Genomic DNA, 19,706 nt, shown 5'->3' with positions numbered 1-19,706 from the left:
CATATGGAATTGACGGTTTAAAGCCCTGATCGCCAAGGTTGCAGAAGTATAAACCTTTTTACCCCATCTATCCAGCACCCTGGAGTCTCTATCAGAAGGGGTAGGATTTTTAGCAGTAGAAGCCTTAATGCCCTTGGGCCCCTGAGAAATGGTTTCAGGGTCCGCAACAGGATTTTTGAAAAGGAATTTGTGGGAGTCAGGAAACCTGTAGTATCTGTCTGGCTTACAAGGGGCTGGAGGCAGGGAATCAGGGGCCATACTGGAATCTGAAAACACATCAACAATGTCTAGTGCAGGAGGTATAGCCAAAGGCCTATGCTGAGGAAGAAGAAGGAAATCCCTAAGCATGTCTTTCCCAGTGGAAATGCTCCCTTAAGGTATGTAAAGTTTCCCCAAAAGAAAAATCCTCAGGGGGAGAAGCAGAAGGAATGGAATCCTCTGCATCAGAGTCCTCATAAGTAGGTACGGACAAATCCTGTTCATTAGAAGAGTCAGAAGAAACAGAGTCTCGTTCAGAAAAAATCATAGTCAAGTTTAGCCCTAGGCCTCTTAGAAGGGGGGGGAGGGGTTGACTACCCCTGATTAGCCATTTTCATCATTTGTTTGAAGGTGGTGTCGGTTTAATATGCAAATCTGTACATGTGAATACACCCTCAGAAGCCGGTGCCTGCACAGCGGCTCCGGACCCATCCAAGGTAGAGACATCCGTGGGTTCCATAGCTGAAGCATCTCGCTGCATACCGGACTTCGAATGGGTCTCAGTAGAGGCCTGCGAATCAGAAGTAGTGGGTATCAGGGGCTGCCAAAGTGTCTCACTGAGTACTGGCGAACTGGCGACTGGCTTAGAAGCGTCGTCGACAGTTTTGGACCTCAACGGCCTTTCTTTGCGTTTTTTCGGTATTCCGGTAGTCGGATGGCTAACCGATATCATTGCTGGATAATTAAACACAGAACTGAAATATTTAGAAGCAAAAATGTACAGATGACGGATAGTGCGCTGATTAAATAAAGCACAAAACCAACAGCAAGGTACATCGTGGTCAGGGCCTAGGCAAGGAATATAGTACAAATGGAAATCCTTATGAGGTATTTGCTTCCCACAAGTAATACAATTATTAACTTTTACTGACATCTGTAAGGAGCAAGAAAAAGTTTCCCCAACGGGGTACTTAGCTTTTTAGTTGAGGACTTAGGTTCTGAAACTCGAAAATGAAAATTTCAGGAGTCGGCCGACCATCACCTGCGAACTGCTTCTGCTTTGGGCACTGCACAGCAAGAAAGACTGATGTAATGGCGTCGGCTGCATGTTGTATATCCCTGATGACCTGACGTCATGGAAGAAGGAACAGCAACCGACGCAGGACCAAGACTTTGTTAATCAGGCTGACTGAGGGCAACCTGCCAGCAGATTACCCAAATGTAATGACTGCAACAGTGAAGCACGAAGAACATCAGAAAATCAGAATCCTGGTCAAAATTATCATAAGCTCAGTTCTAGGTCTCTTTGGGGGGGGGGCTGGCTTCCCCTGATTAAAGTAATAAGGTCTTCAACCATTCTTATTTGTTTTTTTTAGGCGTAAAGGCCTGACCATGTGGGTCTGGGTGTCAGTTTTCTAGGCATAGTTTGAGTTTTAGGCCTTGAAGAAGATGGCGTTGGTTTTGTATGCAAGTCAGTAGTCGTGAATACACCCTCAGAAGCCGGTGCCTGCACAGCGGCTCTGGACCCATCCAAGGTAGATACATCCGCAGGTTCCACAGTTGAAGCATCTTGCAGCATACCAGACTCAGAATGGGTCTTAGTAGAGGCCTGCGAATCTGAAGTAGCAGGTATCAGGGGCTGCAAAAGCGCCTCACTGAGTACCGGCGAACTGGCAACTGGCTTAGGAGAAGCGTCGTCGGCAGCTTTGGACCTAGGTGGCCTGTCTCTGTCTTTACCTTTGTGTTTTTTTTGAATGTCGGTAGTCGGATGGCTTACCGAAGACATATCAGGATAATTGAACCGAGCACCAAAATATTTAGAAGCAAAAATATACAGACGACGGATAGTTTGTGGTTTAAATAAGGCACAAAATCAACAGCGAGGTACGTCGTGGTCAGGGCCTAAGCAAGGAATGCAGTACGAATGAAAATCTTTATGAGGTATTTGCTTTCCACAAGTAATGCAATTATTTGCTTTTACTGACATCGGTTTAGAGCAAGAAAAAGTTTCCCCAACGGGGTACTTAGCTTTTAGTTGAAGACTTTGGTTCTGAAACTCGAAAACGAAAATTTCAGGAGTCAGCCGACCGGCACTTGCGAACTGCTTCGGGCACCGCATGGCAAGAAAGACTGAGGTAATGATGTCGGCTGCATGTTTTATACCAGTGATGACCTGACGTCATGGAAGAAGGGACAGCAACCGACGCAGGACCCAAGACTTTGTTAATCAGGCCGACTGAGGGCTACTTCAAGCAGATAACCCAAATGCGATGACTGCAACAGTGAAACACGAAGAACATCACTCTGAGACAGAGCAAACATGATGCAGTCATTATGTCTAAAGAACACAGACTTGACTCAAACTGCCCACCTACCTCCATTCTAACAAGATGAGAAAGTATTTTCCAAGTAAACCTCTTGGTTTATATTGACTTCAGTCGATGGTACTGCTTGAAGACACAAGAGAAGGTGCTAGACAGCTTTTTCAGATTCATTGTGACATTCCATTTGGTAGCTTCATAGCAGCTTGAGTCTTTTTATCCTTTCACAATAGAGAGACTTAGTAAAGAATGACTAAGATGATGTATTTGATTATTTGTTGTTTAACTTCTATTTATCTTCACTTAATGCTGTAGGGGTAAGGAATATGTTACCTTTTATTTTTTTCCCCAAACATAATACTTAGTAAAGTGAAAATGTGAGTTAGATGGACTAACTGACTTGGATGCCATGGGATGGGATTTTTTTTTTATTGTGGGATAGCCATACTGAAAGATACGCATATGCTCAGATCAGCCATGCTTGCATAAGATACCTGGTATGGCTCATTGCTGGGGTGGATAGGAAAAATCCAACAGTCAAACACAACACTACATGTTTATCACAGCAGAATTCTGTTTTGTGATGGTGTCACAAGTGTGCTTACGATTATAGGTACTATTGATTTACAAGGTTTTAAAAGGTTATTGCAACCAATTTGGAATTGAAACCAAAATCACCTATTGGAAGACGCTGGGTGTTGGACCTTGCTGTACTTCAAGCTTACAGGAGGTGTGGAGGAAGCCTTGAATGTTGGACTGTGTACTGTATCACACGTACATTTGTAAATGGGAATTATCTGCAATGAATGGTGCAAGAGAAAGGCCTGGCTATGAAATGAAAACATAGCATTAGCCTAATTCTTGAGGCGGAGGTGATCACCACATTTTGGAAAAATTCAGCAGTTGGTTTTACAAGTTAGTAGCCTTTACAGAGGTAGAAGTTTTTGTAGGATATGCACTGCACACTGCCAGGCATGCATGGACTGGAGAAATTATGTTGCCAGAAGGGAGATGAGAGTCTGATAGTAACATACACTGAGATGGGGAGCAGTGGTACTGACTTATCTCTCTACATGAGTATTCTACCTACGTTTAGAAGATGCAGGTACTCCTGTTGACATTGTATACTTGTTTGGGGAACTCCAACGGAGGGGAGAGGACAGTACAATGACTACATCAAAATAATATACTTCAGAGGAGGGCATGCAAAACTTATTTGAAAAGAAATGGGTAGCCAGGGGAATAGAAAAAATGGCTTTGACATTTTGGGCACCTCAAGGTATGGGGACATAGATTAAGGCAACTCAACAGCATATGTTGAGTGAAAAATTGCTGATACAAGGATAATATTATAGAATCTGAATGGGGTGACAAGCCTGTTAAAATGTATTGAATCTTAAATGTGTTAAAGAAAATGCTCAGTTAGCATTACTTCAAGAGATGCACTTACCTGTGCAGGAGTATCTGTAATTAAAGAATACTTGTGTAAAACCTTACTATAACCACAGATGTCCTCTTCTCTTCTACATGTTGCAGTATTCATCACATTAGGGAGTCCGCCGCTGGCGGACTCATGTCCGGCTAGTCTACATGCTACTGTGAGGTGCGTGTGATGCTGCACATCATCCTGCAAACGTCAGTCATAAAGAGCCATCGGGTATAACGCGGGCTTCAGCATGCACCAATCAGAAAGTACAGATGTTACAGTGTATTCACTGTTGCAGTCATCACACTTGGGTTATCTGCCTGCAGGTAGCCCTCAGTCAGCCCGAATAACAGAGACTTAGTATTTTTGCGTCGGTTGCTGTCACTCCAGGTCTGACGTCGGGTCATTAGCGGTATAAAAACAGGCAGCAGAGCCATTACATCAGTTTTTCTTGCCCCAAATGTCAGGAGCCCCCCTAATAGGGAGCTAAGCTATGGTGGGAAAATCACCCCCAGTAAAAAGTAAATACCAATACACCTGCAAGGGGTAAGTAATATACACATAGAGGAGAGAGAGAAGGGGGCTGTTGCAGTCATCGCATTTGGGTTATCTGCTTGCAGTAGCCCTCAGTCGGCCTGATTATCAAAGTCTTGGGTCCTACGTCAGTTGCTGTCTCATCTTCTGTGATGGCAGGTAGTCAGGGGTATAAAGCATACAGCCGACTCCATTACATCAGTTTTTCTTGCCCCAGATGTCAGGTGCCCCTCTAATGGGAAGCAATTATATATATATATATATATATATACATATATATATATATATATATATATATATATATATATAGATATATATAGATATATATATATATATATATATAGATTTATATATTATACAAGGTTATACCTCCAACAAAAAAGCACACACACCAAAAAGCTTTTAAGCTTAGTAAAGGAGCGTAGAGGTATAGCCAAAAGAAGTCAGGGGGGGCTGGAGAGAGGGTAACCAGGACTCAAACAGTGAATACACTCGAACATCTACATTTATGGTAAGTGTACACAACTGTACTATGTTCTTCGTGTTTCACTGTTGCAGTCATCACACTTGGGTTGATTCCCAAAGCTGAAGAAAGGGTGAAGGCAGTAAAGAAGTGTTTGGGCTGGCTAGAATGTCTTGCAGGACTGCAGCTGCAAAACCCGCTCTAGATTTGGAAAATATAGGCAGGTGGTAATGCTTGGTGAATGTGCGTACAGAACTCCAGGTAGCAGCCTCCAGAATGTCCCTGGTAGGGACTCCCCTGAGGAATGTTGTATATGTAGAAGTTGCCTAGTGGAATGTGTTCTGACCCCCTGAGAGGTCGGTTTCCCATGGTGTTTGTAGCAGAAATGGATAGTGTGCTATCCATTTGGAAATTGTCTGTTTAGAAATGGCCTTGCCCTCTGCCCCTGGTGCAAAACTGAGTAACAACTGGTTAGATTTCCTGATGGGCTTAGTCCTATTCCAGGTAGAATCTGAGCTGTCTGTGCACGTCCAAGGAGTGCATGATCCTTTACCCTTTATTTTGAGGATTAGGGAAGAAGGTTGGCAAATGGATAGACTGGTTAAGACCACACTGGACACCACTTTAGGCATAAAGGAAGGATTAGTCCTGAGAGAGACCCTGTCAGCATGAAAAACAATGAAGGGTTCCACGGCCATAAGTGCTTGAAGCTCAGACACTATTCTAGCTGAAGTGATGGACAGAAGCAATGCCGTTTTCCAAGAGAGGGATTTTAACTCTGCTGACGCTGCAGGCTCAAAAGGGGGTAGTGTGAGCTTTTCCAGTAAAAAGTTAAGGTCCCAAGCAGGGATGGGTGCTCTCCTTTGTGGCCTTAAGTTGTTTGCCCCCCTCAGGAACTGTTTGATGAGAGGGTGAGAGAAGAGGGGTGGGCTCAGTGTTGTAATGGGCAGAGGCATGGATCTTAATGAAGGAGAAGGATATGCCTCTGTGGAGTACATCTGCCAAGTAATCCAGGATTAGAGGTGGGGAGGGCAGAGTTGTGTCCTCTCCAACTGAATCCAGGAGCAATACCTTTTCCACTTATCAGCATAGAATTTCCTTGTACTGGGGTCTTCTGGTTTCAAGAATGACATCCAGCACCTGCTTGCTTGGCTGGTCACTGGGGGAGAATTCAAGGAATAAGCCAGGCTGCAAGATTCAGGGTTTGCAGTTGCGGATGCAAGATCTGCCCCCCCCCCCTGCTGAGTGAGCAGGGTCGGGCTATGAGGTAGGTGCCAGGGTGGCACCAGTGACAGGCTGCGTAGTGGGCATCAGTGCTAGCGTGGCCAGTCCAGGACAATCAGGATTGTTCTTGGTCTGTCCTGTCTTATCTTGAGCAATATTCTTGAGAGAAGGGGCAGAGGGGGAAATGCATAGATTGAGAGGTTTACCCACTGGAAGGACAGGGCATCCACTGCTGAGAGGTGTCCTGGTGCAGAATTTGCTGAGCTGGTGATTGCAGGGGGAGGCAAAGAGATTCACCTCTGGGGTCCCCCATTTCTGAATCAGAAGGCAGAAGGTGCTTGGCTCTAACTGCCACTCGTGTGGGTCTAGGAGATTTCTGCTTAAGTCATCTGCCAGTGAGTTTTGTTTGCCTGGCAGGAATTGAGCTTGCAGATGGACCTGCATTTCCAAGGCCGTGTTCCACAGGGCCATGGCTAGCCTGCAGAGTGGGTAAGACTGGGTTCCCCCCTGCTTGTTGATGTACCACATAACTGTGGTGTTGTCTGTTTTATTAGCAGGGATCCTGGTAAGAGTAGGGATCTGAAAGCTGTTAGAGTGTGCTGAACAGCTAGCATCTCTTTTTGGTTGATGTGCAGATTAATTTGACTTGGACTCCAGTGGCCCTGAATGCACTTGTCATCCAGGTGTGCCTCCCAGGCATAGTCTGATGTGTCTGTGGTTAGGGTCTGGGCGGCGAGAGGGTTGAGTAAAGGAAAGTCCCTTGTTGCGGTTGCATGCTGCTGCTGCCCACCAAACAAACTCTGTCCTTAGACAAGGTATGATAGGAATGACAGTTTCCAGGTCCTGAGAATGTTGGCACCAAAGACTTAAGTAGCACTGAAGTTCCCTCATATGCAGTCTGGCATATGGAATTAGTAGGATGCAGAAGGCCATGAACCCTAGGGCCTGCAGGATTTTCCTTGCGGATAGCTGGGTTCTGGTGGCCATTTGAGTGAAGTAATCTGTCAGATAGGCTTGTTTTTCGGGAGCAAAGAATGCCATCTGGGAAGCTGTGCTCAAGCTTGCTCCCAGGAATACAATCTTTTGGTTGGGGGCTAGTTTTGATTTCTTTTTATTGATGGTGTACCCCAGGGAGATTAGAAAGCTTTTTACAAATGTCAGGTGATGCAACAGCATTTCCTGACTGTCTGCCTGAATCAGGCAGTCGTCCAAGTACAGGTAAATTTGAATTTTTCTCTGTCTGCAGTAGGCAATGGCTGGAGCCAGGCATTTTGTGAATACTCTGGGAGCAGTGGATAAGCCAAAGGGAAGTGCAGAGAACTGATAATGCATAGATCCTGCCCTGAAGCGTAGACATTTCCTGCATGAGTCCCTGATAGGGATGTGCAGATAGGCTTCTTTTAATTCTAGGGTGGCTAACCAGGCATCTTTTGCCAGCATAGGAAGAAGCTGCTGCAGGGTGAGCATTTTGAATTTTGGCACCAGCAGGAAGGGGTTTAGAATGGAAAGATCTAGGATTGGGCAACAAACGCCCTCTTTTTTGAGTACCAGGACAAGTCTGGAATAGAATCCTTGACCTATTTGTTCCGCAGGAACAGGTTGAATTGCCCTTATGGACAGCAGGGATTGAACTTGGTTTTGTGCCTCTGCCCACTGGTTTGGAGGAAGGTCTGGGAACCCTTTTGGGGTGTAAAATTTGTACCCCCGGGATACAATGTTGAGGACACATCGGTCTTTGGTGATAAAGTCCAGTTTTTTGCATGATGGGCAAGTTTTCCTCCTAGGGGCACGGGCAGTTGGGCAGAGGTGGGGAGTGGTGTTTAGAAGTCATTGTGAATTCTTTCCGTAAGGGGGAGGCTTAGCATTCCCTGTTTTTGAAGTAGAGGCAATCCATTGCTTAGATCTCTGCATACCCAGAGACTGTTGTCTGGGGGGGTCAGTTTACTCTGGGTCTAGTTTGAGATGGCCTTGAGGGGGCTGGAAAGGACCAATGTTTCGAGGGGCAATGCCTACTGAATCGAGGAGGCTGTACTTGCTAGAATTCTTTGACTGTCTGCATGGATTTAGCTTTTTCTTCCATCTTTTTAAGAACCTCTTCTGCTTTGGTGCCAAACAGATTGTCCTTGTTCAAAGGAGCATCTAGTAATTTTGATTGGACATGGTCTGGCAAGTTCTGCTCCTTAAGCCATGCTTGCCTTCTCAGTACAGAACCAGTGACTGCTGCTCTGCAAGACACTTCTAGGATGTCAAAGTCACACTGAAAAGTATGCTTGCTGGCTTGGCTTGCAGAATGCATAAGCTCGTTAATTTTTTATTTTCTGCACAGTCTGTAAAGGTAGCTATTTTTTGCTCAAGTTCCATGACATGTCGTTGGTACTTCACAGCATGTGAAACTGACAATTCAAAGCCCTAATGGCAGATGTGTACACTTTCTTACCCCATCTGTCTAAAGCTCTGGAATCCCTGTCTGAAGGGGTGGGATTCTTAGCTGTAGTTGCTTTGATGCCTTTAGGCCCCTGGGATATGACCTCTGGGTCAGCAGTACGATTTTTGAAAAGGAATTTGTGAGAGTCAGGAACTCTGTAGTACCGGTCTGGTTTCCTAGGAGCAGGGGGTTAAAGTATCAGGAGTTAAACTGGATTCCATAAAGACATCATCCACAACATCCAGGACTGGGGGTATTGATAAAGGCCTATGTTGTGGCAAATCTAGAAATTCTCCGAGTCTCTTTTTGGACTGAGGATAGTCTTGGCATTCCCAGTGGAAATGCTCTCTTACAGTATGTAAGGATTCACCAAAATAAAAATCCTCTGGAGAAGAAGCAGAGGGAATGGATTTCTCTGCATCTGAATCCTCATAAGCAGATAAAGGCATGTCTTCATAAACAGATACCTCAGAGTTGTCGGACTCGGTCTGTTAAAGCTGCTGGGGACAGGTCTCTTTCTCTTAGCAGGGGAAGGCAGACTTCCCCTAATCATAGGTTGGTACTAGGATATCGGCCCTAGGGCCTATACAAGCCTAGCCATAACAATTCCCTGGCTATTTCTTCCCACACTATTTACTTCCCTGGACCACTGTCTAGCAGGGCAACTGACGTGATCCCCGGGGTGAATTGCCTTTCTCCCTATCAGCATAATAAGGTCTTCTGCCATTTTAAGCATTTGATGTTGTGGCAAGGAAGCAGGTGCTAGTGTCTGGGTCATCATTTTTTTAGGCATAGCGCATACTCTGGGCCTTAGAAACTCGGTAGTTTTAGACAGAACTGAAGTCGCAAAAGAAGTAATTGGTTTGTGTTGAATATCGGTAGTGTGAAGAACTTCCTCAGAAGCCGGTGCCTGCTCAGTGGCTCAGGACCCATCCAAGGTAGAGACATCCGCAGGTTCCATAGTCGAAGAGTCTCGCGGCATACCGGACTCCGAACAGGTCTCGGTAGAGACCTGCGAATCCACTGAAGCAGGCATCAGGGGCTGCGAAAGCACCTGAGTACCGGCGAACTGGCGACTATCTTAACGGAAGCATCGTCAGCAGTTTTGGAACTGTGCCTCTGTCTTTATCCTTACGTTTTTTCAGAAGATCGGTAGTCGGATGGCTTACCGAAGCCATTTCAGAATATGGAGATTGAGAACGAAAGTATTTAGCGACAATATAGGCCCAACGATGAATAGTTCGGGCATTGAATAAGGCACAAAACCGACAGCGAGGTACGTCATGGTCTGGGCCTAAACAAAGTGATGCAGTAAGAATGGAAATCTCGGTTTGGTATTTGCTTTCCACAGCAAGACAATTGTTAACTTTTTCTGACATCGGTTAGAGCAAGAAAAAAGGATCCCCAACGGGGTACTTAGCTTTAGAAGACTTCAGGATAATTCAATTCGGAAACGAAAACTCAGGTAGCGGTCGACCGGCACTCATGCAAAGTGCTTCCGTTTCGGGCTCCTCGGCAAGAAAGACTGATGTAATGGCATCGGCTGCCTGTTTTTATACCAGACGACCTGACGTCAGTCCTGGAGAAACAGCAACCGACGCAGAAATACTAAGTCTCCGGTATTCGGGCCGACTGAGGGCTACCTGCAGGCAGATAAACCCAAGTGTGATGACTGCAACAGTGAAACATGAAAAACATCGGAATGACACCAAGCACCAGCCTGAGCCTAGGTGAGAAACATCACCAGGAAAACAGGCAAGCATCACGGGGAAGGCAGAGGGGCCCACAATACTGCAGCATACAGAAGAGAAGGACATCTATGATTATGATAAGATTTTACACAACTATTCCATGTCCTTTTATTCAAATGATGCAGTATTCATCTCATATGGAAGACCGCCAAAGCTCATGCTTGGGAAAGATGGGGGGAGGAGGAGCAGAGGCTTTTTCTACAAATCCATGTAGAATAGCTCTGGCAAACCCAGCCCTGGACCTGAAGATGACATTAAGTTTACAATGTTTAATGAAGGTATGAACAGAGGGACCAGGTAGCCGCCTCCAGGCTAGAGCAAGTGTCTAAGCCTTTAAAGGAAGCTCAGAGGAGGATAATGCCCTAGTGAAGTGTTGTCACTGGGGAAGAAAGGGCTTTTACCATTAGCTGAATAACAGGAGATAGCTTTAGAAATCCAGGAGGAGATAGTCTGCTTGGAAACTGGTTGAGCCAAGGCCCTTGGGTGGTAGGACACAAACATGCATTCAGATTTATGGATACGTTTGGTTTTATCACGGTAATATCTGAGTTGCCTGTGCACATCCAAGGTGTGCAGAACTCTCTCAATGGAAGATTGAGGGGAAGGAAAAAAGGTGGGAAGGTTAATAGACGGATTACGGGATAATTCACTGACCACCTTGGGCATAAAGGAAAGGTTGGTACGCAAGGATACCCTGTCTCTGTGGAAGACTGTGAAAGGGGATTACACATCAGAGCTTGCAATTCAGAGACCCTTCTGCTTGTGGCCATTACCTCTGCCAGAACGGTTTTCCATGTGCAATGCTACAGGGAGGAGGAGCTTGCTGGCTTCAAAGGGTGCCAACATAAGCTTCTCTAGCACAAAACCGAGATCTCAAGGAGAAGGGATTGGTTTACTTGGTGGTCTTATATGAAGGACACCTTTAAGGAACAGTTTAACCTCTAACCTAGAGGCTAAAGGAGGGAACACAGGGATACAAGCAGATATGGATGAAAGGCGAGGTTTCACAGAAAAATAGAAGAGTCCACCCTCACCCCTCATCAGTTCACACAGATAGGACAAAACCATTTTGACATCCACGGACAGTGGCTGTAGGTCCTTCTTGCGGCACCAGATGGAAAACCTTTTCCATTTGGGAACACAGGCTTTCCCAAGTATTGGGTTTTCTGGCCTCCTGCAGAACTTGAAGCACGTCCTCTGAAAATAGGTGTCTAAGGGGAATTAAAACCCTATCACCCACACAGCCAGGTTCAGAGTTGACAGCTGTGGATGTATTAAAGTCACATGTTCTGTGTGAGTAGATCCACCCTGTGGGGTAACTTGTGATGATTGCCCCTGGCTAAGTGCAAGAGAAGGGGGAACCACTGCTACCTTGGCCAAAAGGGAGTCACCTGCAAGATTTTTGTTTGATCCTGCTGAATTTTCAGTAGGACCTTTTGGAGGAGAGGCAAGGGGGGAATGCGTACACAAACATCCCCTTCCAAGAGAATGACAGAGCATCCACTTTCCAAGGCAAAGGAATGTGGAACCCAGGCACAAAATTTTGGAAGTTGTCTGTTCATAGGGAAGGCAAAAAGATTTACCTGAGGCATTCCCCAATGATTGATCAGGTTAAAAACACATCCCTGTATAACATCCATTCATGGGACTGGGTCATGAACCTGCTTAATGAGTCTACCACCACATTCCGAGCTGAGGAGAGATAAACTGCTTGAAGGGAAACTTAACTTTGTAAGGCCAACTCAGAGGCATATAGGGCTAGTATGCATAGGAGGTAAGACTGTTTTCCTCTGCTTGGTGATGCACCAATAGACAGTGGCATTTGTCTGTGAACCACCTCAGAACCCCTGGAGTTACCTTGGGTTTGAAGATCTGTAGGGGAAAAATGAGGGTTCTAATCTCTGACACAGATATGTTCCTTTGTTTTACAGTCCAAACATCCCTGACCCTCCAGGATTGTAGGGTCGCACCCCATCCTGTGTTTGAGGCATCTGTACACAACTCTTGAGAGGGGAGTGGGTGGCTGTAGGGGGGAGACAAGGATTTTTGGTCACCTGTAGGATCCACCAATCCAACTCCTTTTTTATGCAAGGTAGGAATGGAATCACAAAATACAGAAGGTGGGAGTGCTGCATCCAAACTGTCTTTAGGAACCACTGAATCTTCTTCATGTGCAACGTGACCAATGGCAGCATGGGGATCATAGATGTCATGAACCCCAGGTGGTGTAGGAAGTCTCTGGTAGTCAAGGATTGAAGGGGTAATATGCTCTGGAAGTAGGTAGTGAGGAACAGCACCTTTTCTGTGCACAGTGAAGCTAGCATCTTGTTTGCTTGGATATTCCAGCCCAGAAAAATGCGGTCTTGCGAGCAGATCAGTGAAGACTTCTGATAGTTTATAGTGAAGCCTAGGCTCTCCAGAAGGGAAACAGTAAAGAAAAGATTCTCCTGAAGTAGGTATGAGGGCTGGTCCTGGATTAGATTGTCTAGGTAAGGGAAGGTCTGAATTCCCTGCAAAATGTTATGACCGAAGCCAAGCATTTTGTGAAGATCCTTGGTGCTGTAAAGAGACCAAACGGCAAAGTACAAAACTGAAAATGTGAGGAAGCAACAGAAAACGTATACATTTCCTGAACAGAGGGTGAATGGGGATGTGAAGATAAGCATCCTTGATGTCTAAAGGTACCGTGAATGCTTGGAGAACGATAAGAGGACGAACAGAAGGCAAAGTCAACCTTCGGAAGGAGGGGACTTTCAGGAAGGTGTTTAAATTGGAAAGGTCCAGAATGCGTGTCCAGGGGCCATCCCTCCTAGGGACCAAAAACATCCTGGAATAGAAACCTTTCCACTGTTGTGAGGAAAGGACCTCTTGAACTCTCACGAGAAAGATGCAAGATGACCTGAGAGAAGAAAATCAATTGTTCTTTTGGTGGTTGTGGGATGCCTCTGAAGGAGGGGCACGTTTCACAAACCATGAAATATCCTCTCTGGATGATGGAGAGGACCCAAGAGTCCTGGGTGATCAGATTTCAAGCTGCAAGAGAGAGGGAGAAATGAAGGGGAGTGGATGGCCCTGGAGGCAGACAGCCATAGGCTACCAGGCTTAGGATGGGACTGAAAAGGCTTGAGTAGGAGTGGGTGGGGCAGATTTAGAAGAAGCTTGTTTCCTAGGGCCTCTCTTACGTTTAGAGGAAGTAGGCATGACAGACTTCCTAAAAGGTCCTGGAGCTCCTTGCCTTTTTCCCGTAAAGATTTGAATAAGTCTGCATCCGAGCTACTAAATAAGGCTTTATTATCTTGGGGGGGGGGGGTGTCCATCAATTTGGCATTAAAGTTATTAGGTAAGGGTTGCAACCTTAGCCAGGAGTATCTCTCCTTAGGAATGACCCAGAGGCTGCTGCCCTAGCTGAGGCATCTGCGGCATCATAACTACACTTTATGGAGCACCTAGTTACCTGGGCAACAGGAACTGAGGATGGCTGCCAGTTTTGCCTTGGGAGGAGAGTCTGGGAGCTCTGAAAGGACAGACGGAGTATCTGGCCATGTGGGTCTGGTAATTAATTGCCCAGAATGCCAAAGTGGTAGAGGCATAAACCTTTTTCCCCAGTCTTTCCATGGCCTTGCTCTCTATCAGAAGGCAGTAAGGAGGTGGAAGGCAGTAATTTGAGAGCCTTACCAGCTGAAACAAATGATAGCTGGATTTACAGATGGAGCTTTGAACAGGAACTTAAGAGTCCTCAGGCACCTTGTAGAACCTGTCCAGATGCTTGGGAGCTGGGGGCTGAGAGTCTGGGCACTTAGATACAGCTGTAAAAGCATTGAGGAAAGCAGGCAGAACTGGGGGGATAAAGAATCCAGTTGCAAGAGGTCATAACACCTCTTTTGCACATCTGAGACTTGAGAACAGTCCTACCTGAAAAAGTCTTTAATTTTCTGGATAGTTTCTCTGAATGAAATCTCCTCCTCAGCGGAATCCATACCATTATATTCCTCTTCTGGGGAGACATACCCCATGGGGGGAAGCAATCTGGGTGGAGTAGGCGCTGGGTGCTCTGATTTCCTCCCACATCCCAAAGACATGCTGCAGGTGGATTGGATACTCTAAATTGGCCCCCTAGGCATGAGTGTGTGCATGTGTTTGCCTTCTGTGGAAGGTTGGGAGCCAGGCTGGCAACTCGACACTGTAAAAACTCCACTGTCCGTCATGAGCGGACAGGTGATCCGCTGTGGTGACCCCTAACCGGGAAAAGCCAAAAGAAGAAGGCTAATGACTCATCCTCTGATGATTCCTCTTCATCTGAAGAGGGCAGATGCTGTCCTCTTAAAAGCAGTGGAAGGAGAGAAAGCTGAGGACTGGCACAGGGCCATAAAGGCATTGAAAAGGCTTTGTGAGAAAGCCTGCCAATCAGGAGCTTGCTCTTGTGGAGCAGGGGCAACATGTGTTAAAAAGCCTGCCAATCAGAAGCTTGCTCTTATGCACCAGGGGCAGCTTGCCTTGTTTTTAATTTTCTCTTTTTAGGGGCTCCTCATGCACAGCGACTTGGGCGATGCCTCATGGACCTTCAGAAATCATGAGCCTGGTTTACCCTTTTCTGCCAAGTCAGACACCTGCACTTCCCTCACGGACATGCTGGTAGACTACTTCGGGGCTTCCACTGTAGTACCCGCCAAAGAGACATCCACCACCTCTGGAATGGCCTCTGGGCCCACATCAACTATAGAAGGGTTGCCCAGAAGAGAGGGAGTAGCCGGAAGATCAGGCTGAATTTTACTTGGCCTTTTTCACTTGGAGCTTGTCTAAAGGACCCGACGTCACCTCCATCTCCCATGCCTGGAGCTTAAAACATTGGTTCTCTAAGTAGCGTTTTAGCAAAGCTAAACAACTCCTAAGAGCTTTGGGGATGAAAGACTTACAGATAGCACAAGTGATGTTATTGTGGTCAGGGCCTAGACAGATCAAGCAGAGATAGTCTTTATATGGAATCTCCCTTCCACACTGGCACTTGCCCTTCCTAGCTGACATAAAAATCACCCAAATCCCAACAGCAGCAACAATAACGTAAGGAAAAAAAAAAAACAATGGGGTACTTGTCAACCTAGGTACACAACCAATCTGGCAAATGAACATCTGGAGCAGGCGACTGAACAGGAGGCAGAAAAGTTATGAGGTTGGTATTTGCTGACTTCCGCTTTACACCCAACATCTCTTTATGAACGACGTACACGGGATGATGTCTGGCGTTGCATGAACCTCACAGTAGCATGTAGACTTCTGTATACTGGCTGGACATATGTCAGCCAGAGGTGGACTCCCTAATGTGATGAATACTGCAGCATATAAATAGGACATAGGGGGTTTACCATTTTACCGCAGTATAATTATGAACTGGGACACAGAAAGTGTGACAATACTAGTAAACAAGGCACTATGAATGGAAGTACAACTGGCCAATGGGGATAAGTGCCTGACAGTCTGGAAGGGTAATATCAACAGGGTCATGACTGCACTAGTCTCAATCTATCCCACCTCCATACAAAACTAAAGGTGTTAAAAAGATTAGTATCTAAAAGCATGTATTATTCTTTGCAGGAGACTGGAACATCTTAAGTGGAGAAGACTGAGATGCTTGGTGGGGGAGCACCTCTCAAAGACATGGAAGTAATTATTTCCATCATTAGTACTCAAATTGTTGGAAACTATTGCCATATGACCAGAGATATTTTGGTTTCACTTTCTTAAAATAACAAGTGCGGAACTCAGTCCGGAACATATAGACACTACATTTACAGGGAAGATAATGAAAGGGTTAAAAAGAAGGATGAGGGACCCTTACTGCACTTGGATCATACTCCAGTCATAACTACTGAGTTACAGCAAACTTCTCCTTTGGGAAAGCACTGGCACTTCTCAAACTCAACAATGATCTCTAAAAACCTTATATGGCTGAGTGCAGCAAAATATTAACTGAACTTTTGATGGGCTGCTCTAATGATGTTATAGAATGGGATAGAATAATGGGTAGTTTTAGAAGGGATACCTAGGATCGGGTGAACAAAGTTATGATATAAAGATAAAGAGAGAGGAAGATCTGTTATGAGGATCTTTCCAGTTGAAAAGTAATGCTTTGACTGAAGACAATCATAGACAACTTAAGTCAGTGAAGGGATAACTGCAGAGAAAGGATGATGAAAGACTATGGCTCTAAAGAATAAAACAGGAAATTAATAAAAAAAACTCCCCAGTCAGTTGAGAGATCCATCAGATCAGGGACAGGGACAGGGAAATGAGACACACAATCAGCAAAAAAAAAAAAAAAAAAAAAAAAAAAAAAAAAAGGGTATTTTAGTGACATTCCAGGATTATTATCAATTGCATACGAGTGAGCAAGAAGTAAAACAACTATAAAGTTTTGGCAGCAACTGGAAATTAAGACCTTAATGCTGATGCAGGAATAGAAGGTTAGGGCTAGAATAATAGAAAAGGCAAGAGAAACTTTAAGCAAGCAAATGGTAGGCAGGTCTCCAGGCTCACGTTGTACACCAGTAGAGGTCTGCAGGCTAACGGGAGAGAATCGGATGCTGGAGGATAATAATCCACTAGACTCCCGGAAGGAAGGGATTACTGCAGTTATACATAAAGACAGTAGGGGACCCCATAAATACAGGTTCATACAGGCCCAGTTCATTCTCAAACCATGATGACTGTAAGGGTTTTGCCATAAAAGATAGTTAATTCTGATCAGTGTTTTTTTTTTTTTTTTTTTTTTTTTTAAACAGCTTTATTGAAAACATTATTGTAATGAACAAATATTTTGGAAAAGATTGAACAAATTGATTTTTTAAAGTACAATATTTAAAAAGAGAAAACATTAATACAACTATAACACAGAAAACTATACACTGATGTTCACTATGTATCAAACAAGATCAGTTAATATTTTTGCAGAAGAAAATAAGGATAATGGAAAAAGGATAAAAAAAAAAGATTACTGCATTAATCATTTATCTAGTTCTTTAACTAATAATTCATGTATATTTTCCAATTTGTAATATAAATTTGCATTCCTCGTAGATTTAGATTTAATAGTCAACATTTCTAACTTAGATATTGCCAAGAGAAGACATTTAAACTCTTTAGATAAGGGAGCAAATGAGGACTTCCAGTTTTTTTAATTATTTTCCTGGCAATGGACAGTATAGACCAGAGCAAAGAATATTTGCTTTTATTTATACAGTCTGGAACAGGTGTTTTGAGTAATACAAGTGATTTTGTAAGCACAAAATTGTCTGTAAAAATTGCTTGTAAAAAATGTTAACTACTTCCCAAAATTTCTTTAATAATGCGCAGTCATAAAATATATGGTTCCAATCAGCATTTGTTTCTGTATTACATCTCCAGCAAACAATATCTTTAGTTATCTCACTCATTTTCTGTGGAGTGAGAAAAGATTTACACAAAAATCTCCATGTGAAGATTCTCCATTTGAAAGAAGAAGTGGCTTTGCTGGCTGAATGAAGGAAATGAATTTTGTCTTTCTGCGGGAATAAAATTAATGACTACGGAAAATGAATTCCAACAGTTGTCTGAATATACATCTAGATCTTGTTTAATTGCTCTATAAATATATGATATACTATTTTTAACTGGTAAAGTATTATGAATATATAAAATCAAATACTGAATAAGTTTGGGTTTTGAATTCTTAACATTTGAGGGGGATTAAAACTAGTTTATCTAGAATATATTTTCTAAACACTTGCAAATCTGACCAAAGTAAAGTGTTAAGATACTATTCATCTACAAGAGCATTAACAGATTTTGCTTCATTTTTATTTATGATTTGATGCCAAAACATTAATTGTTTTTGCTTCAATAGTAACATTTTAGAATAGTCTGTACAGAGAATTATCCCTTGTGTGTAGGCAATAGGGAAGATGAGAAAAGTACAGTCGTGTACACTAACCATAAATGTAGATGTTCGAGTGTATTCACTGTCGCAGTATACATAAAGTACAGTTATGTACACTAACCATAAATGCAGATGTTCGAGTGTATTCACTGTCGCAGTATACATAAAGTACAGTTGTGTACACTAACCATAAATGTAGATGTTCGAGTGTATTCACTGTCGCAGTATACATAAAGTACAGTCGTGTACACTAACCATAAATGTAGATGTTCGAGTGTATTCACTGTCGCAGTATACATAAAGTACAGTCGTGTACACTAACCATAAATGTAGATGTTCGAGTGTATTCACTGTCGCAGTATACATAAAGTACAGTCGTGTACACTTACCATAAATGTAGATGTTCGAGTGTATTCACTGTCGCAGTATACATAAAGTACAGTTATGTACACTAACCATAAATGTAGATGTTCGAGTGTATTCACTGTCGCAGTATACATAAAGTACAGTTATGTACACTAACCATAAATGTAGATGTTCGAGTGTATTCACTGTTGCAGTCATTACATTTGGGTTATCTGCTTGCAGTAGCCCTCAGTCGGCCTGATTAACAAAGTCTTGGGTCCTGCGTCGGTTGCTGTCCCTTCTTCCATGACGTCAGGGGTATAAAACATGCAGCAGGCGCCATTACATCAGTTTTTCTTGCCCCAGATGTCAGGTGCCCCCCCTAATGGGAAGCAATCAAATCTATAAATACTGGGATATACCGCCAACAAAAAAGCAAATGCACCAAAAAGCTTTTAGAGCATAGTAAGTGAGAGTAGAGCTATAGCTAAAAGAAGAAAGGGGGCTGGAAGGAGGGTAACCAGGACTGCAACAGTGAATACACTCGAACATTTACATTTATGGTAAGTGTACACAACTGTACTATGTTCTTTGTGTTTCACTGTTGCAGTCATTACATTTGGGTAGATTCCCAAAGCTAAGGTTGGGAGGAGGAATTTAAACAGAATTAGGACCAGCTATAAGGCCCTGCAAGACTGCAGTGGCAAAACCAGCTCTGGATTTAGAGAAAATTGGCAAATGACAATGCTTGGTGAAAGTATGTATAGAACTCCAGGTAGCAGCTTCTAGGATGTCCCTAGTAGGGATGCCCCTGAGAAAGGCTGTAGAGGTAGATGCAGCCCTGGTTGAATGGGGTCTGATGCCCTGTGGGACAGGTTTTCAATGGTGCTTATAAGCAGGAATGAATGCAGTGGCCTATCCATTTTTAAATGGTTTGTTTTGAAATAGCTTTCCCCTCTGTCCTTGCAGCAAATGACACCAGCAATTGTTCAGATTTCCTTTGAGGTTTAGCCCTGTCCAAGTAGAATCTAAGTTGTCTGTGCACATCTAAAAAGAGTGCAGTATTTGCTCCCCTTTGTTCTGTGGGCTAGGAAAGAAGGTAGGCAAATG

General features: G+C 44.0%; 1 protein-coding gene across 1 annotated transcript in view; it reads right to left on the bottom strand.

Moving 5' to 3' along the window:
• DCAF8 (DDB1 and CUL4 associated factor 8) overlaps positions 1–19,706 on the bottom strand; it is a 1,751,511-nt gene that overhangs the window by 794,264 nt on the left and 937,541 nt on the right. The window contains exon 8 of the mRNA XM_044059248.1: positions 3,970–3,983. Within this exon, the coding sequence (XP_043915183.1) occupies positions 3,970–3,983 (14 nt within the window). The remainder of the gene's footprint in view (positions 1–3,969; positions 3,984–19,706) is intronic.

This window comes from Protopterus annectens, chromosome 17.part0 (genome assembly GCF_019279795.1).
Source record: "Protopterus annectens isolate FY-2018-M chromosome 17.part0, PAN1.0, whole genome shotgun sequence".
NCBI lineage: Eukaryota > Metazoa > Chordata > Ceratodontiformes > Protopteridae > Protopterus > Protopterus annectens.
The sequence above is the reverse complement of the archived record's forward strand: the minus strand, read 5'-3'. Positions and strand labels throughout refer to the sequence as shown.